Source organism: Aedes aegypti, unplaced genomic scaffold, assembly GCF_002204515.2.
Source record: "Aedes aegypti strain LVP_AGWG unplaced genomic scaffold, AaegL5.0 Primary Assembly AGWG_AaegL5_hic_scaff_143_PBJ_arrow, whole genome shotgun sequence".
Lineage (NCBI taxonomy): Eukaryota > Metazoa > Arthropoda > Insecta > Diptera > Culicidae > Aedes > Aedes aegypti.
This window is the reverse complement of record NW_018734878.1, coordinates 277,280-280,608: the sequence shown is the minus strand read 5'-3', so window position 1 is coordinate 280,608 and position 3,329 is coordinate 277,280. Positions and strand designations below refer to the sequence as shown.

At 42.8% G+C, this 3,329-nt stretch overlaps 1 protein-coding gene across 1 annotated transcript; it reads right to left on the bottom strand.

The window, feature by feature from the left end:
* Positions 1 to 1,447: 1,447 nt before the first annotated feature.
* On the bottom strand, positions 1,448 to 2,984 carry LOC110680467. Its single transcript, XM_021856272.1, has one exon. The coding sequence runs from the start codon at positions 2,978 to 2,980 to the stop codon at positions 2,096 to 2,098; it is 885 nt and encodes a 294-aa protein (XP_021711964.1). The 5' UTR covers positions 2,981 to 2,984; the 3' UTR covers positions 1,448 to 2,095.
* Positions 2,985 to 3,329: the final 345 nt, after the last annotated feature.

The window sequence follows — 3,329 nt, the reverse complement described above, 5'->3', positions numbered from 1 at the left end:
ATCGATAAAACTCGCATCGCCAACTCGAATCTCTGTGTGAAACTGAGCACCTTGGCGGTGACCGTTTCTGAATTAATTTTTGCACGCGAACCCGTGACCGACCTCAACTTTGGCCGAATGATGACAGCAACACGGTAGGCAAGATTTGTTGGTAGATTTGAGAGAAGACGCCGTCTGTGGCGCAAGTGATGAGTCAACCCTGGCAATGATCGGGAAGTGTTTGCTGTTTCGGTCTATCACCTACTTGTAGGCAAACATTGGTAAATTTTTTGCGCATAAGGTTACATAGTGTATTAACATAGTTTTAAATCATGAGACACATTACTGAAAAAAAATCTTGAAAGGAAAAAAAATTGGGTTCTCATCAACGAAAATTGAATATTTGTCAATGAACAGTTCGGACTCTGACACTAATAATTTTTATAATGTAATCAATTTGATTCATTCAACTGGTCCTGTTCTTCTAGATATAGAAAAAGTATTCTCCAGTGTTTGTCACGAAGATGTAACTGTAGTATTAGAAAACATTAATTTTCCAACATACATTGTTAGAATAATCCAAAGTTATCTGTCACATTGTGCCCTAAATCTAAAACAAAATTATTTGTTCAGTCCGATCCCGAATAAAAGATGATTCTAATTTTCAAAACAGTAAAGATTTTCAAAGTAAGGACACACAAATTTAAATACAATTTAGAACTTTTTTCGTGTTTAGTTAAAACGAGCACTTTGTTCGTTTCCACCTTTTTTAACCGAAACGGAAGCTCGAACAAAAGACAGTTATTTTGACAGCGAGCATAGCTGTGGGAAAGGAACTTTTGAGATGTTCAGCTAGAAATATCACCACTTGAAAAGGTATCAACCCGAGAACGTTCACAATAACTGAAAGAAAAGGACGGCAAGCGCTGCGCAATCAGCGCATTGCAAGCAAAAATTACCATTAATTTACACTTCACCACGTTGTCGCCGAAGCCACGTGGGATGAAAGCACCCAAATACCGACCAAACACCTCAACAACAGCCGCGTTTCAAGATGGCAGTTGAACAATCTTGAACGTGATTTGCATGCATTGACAGAACGGAAATCGTAGATACATATGCGTCTGGTTGCCCAGCTGGGGAAGCGAATCCTACAACGCTGGCAGAAGTTCCGCTTTAAGTTTCAAGTGCAGAATAAATCACCCTAGCGCACAGTGAGAGAATTTCGTTATTTTACTGCTTTTAATAAATAGCGCTTTAAGTATGCTTCCATCCTTTATGATGTTTTTCGATTAGGAAATACGCTTTTTTGATGTATTTAGCATTATAACCTATCTCCTAAAATAGAGATAGAAAACTATTTTTTGAACTTTTCAATGTAAAAGGTTGGCCTTCACTAAACTGCCGTGAATCGCAAGTCCGATCCATCTGCATTTTTGTCAAAATTGAGTTGAGCTCAGTTTTCAGCATAACAATATATATAAAATTTCGTGAAAAGTATTGACGTTAAGAACTAAGTGTTTTGGACAGCTTAAATTAGCTTTTTATACAATTTTTCACAAGACTAACCTTGTATATTGGAAAGTTTTAAAAAAAATTTCTTTCTTACGTTCAGGGGGATAGATTATAATATGATTGCATCAAAAGAAGTGCATTGACATACTGAATTTGGAAGCATAATTAAAGAACTATTCATTAAATGCGCTAAAATGAAGAAATCTCCCACTGTGCACCGTGTCATCCACCGTCTGACGTGACACTGTTCCAAAACGGGGAATCGCGATTACAAACACACACGCCGCGGTCCTACACTACAAATGGCTTACAACGAAACAGACCTATTAAATATAATTAAAAGAGAGAAAAAAAAAACTTAAAACAAAATAAAGCCTACTCTCATTCCTTCCTCGCCAGATTTGCCGCAAGTGCAAGGCGGAAAGAGCGCTCAATCATCCGCACCCACACAGAAATACATTTACATATTACCCACACTTTCACGTCTCATCATCTTCGTTCGCCATCCGCAGCAGCAGCAGCAGCAGCAGCAGAAACAGCTTCAACGGCAGCGTCGACTATTCAACCAATAATAATAATAATACAAAAAAACACAACAGCTCTAATTCAACGGCTCCGCAATGCATTTGCACTGTTTGATGCGTTGGATGCGCTTCCGTCGCAGCTGGGGCACTAAAGAGGGACACCGCAGCGTCACCGTGATCCAGGTGAACTTTTTGGGCTTGCAGAAGGCACACGAGCGAAACGCCGGCCCGGTCAGGTCTTCGTCTTCAAAGTCCAGATCAACCTCCCGCGCACGTCCACCGTGATGACCATGACCACCTGCACCCCCATGTCCCCCGTGGCCATTGCGCCCTCCACCTCCGCCACCGCCGTGACGCCTACGTTTCGGAGACTTTGGAATGTAGAACGAATTGCACTGCCCGTAGCAAAATCGATTGATGATCGTTCGGCTGAGGCATCCCTCCTCCCGGATTCGCTGCACCAGAGGTTCCGTCTTGCACCAGTCCTTCTTGAGGTACTCCTTCCGAGTCACCACCAGGGCGTTCTTGCTCGACTTGAGCAGCTTATCTCCCCTGTAGGCCTGCAGGTCCGCCAAAATATCCGCATTGGGGGCGGATCCCGTTGGATGGTACTGAAAGCCGCTCTCGTTGGTGTACGAAGATACCGTCGAGCCGCCGCCGCCGCCTCCGGATTGCCGTCGCCCATTGAAGTCAAAATCGATGGCCACCTCGGGCGTTTGGTACGCGAGATCGCCGGTGCTGTCCTCGGTTGCGTCCACGTCGTCTATCAGCTCGTTCTGCTGCACCATCGTGTAGCGTTTGTCGTCCCGCGCCGAAGAGTTCATCCGCCGCTCCGCCATGATTCGCTCCACGTGTCGGGTGTTGATGATGTCCAGAATCGAGTCGGACAGTTGTATCCGGTGGCCGGATGAGTGGCTCAACAGGAATGAGAACAATAACAGCAGCTTCATCGTCAGATTCATCTGCGAGGGGATCGAGAGAAAGAGAAAAGAGAAAGTGGTTACAATAAAGTGTAAGTTTTGCAAATAAATCAGGGATCGGGTATTTATTGATGGTGTCAAGAACAGACACAATCAAAATAATAAAGCAATGTGCAGTGAAATCAAACCGAATGCGCCCCATGCTGATTGAATTCCGCATGTTATCTTATAGAGTGATAGACTAATTATCGTCGTATAAAACATCAGACAATAAAGATCTAATTTTATTGTATTCAATTTTTTTTCTCTGTCGCCGCATATTTTATCAGAATAATGAAGTTCACTGGATAAAGCTATTAACCTTAGAAATTGGATACATATTAGTGATTTA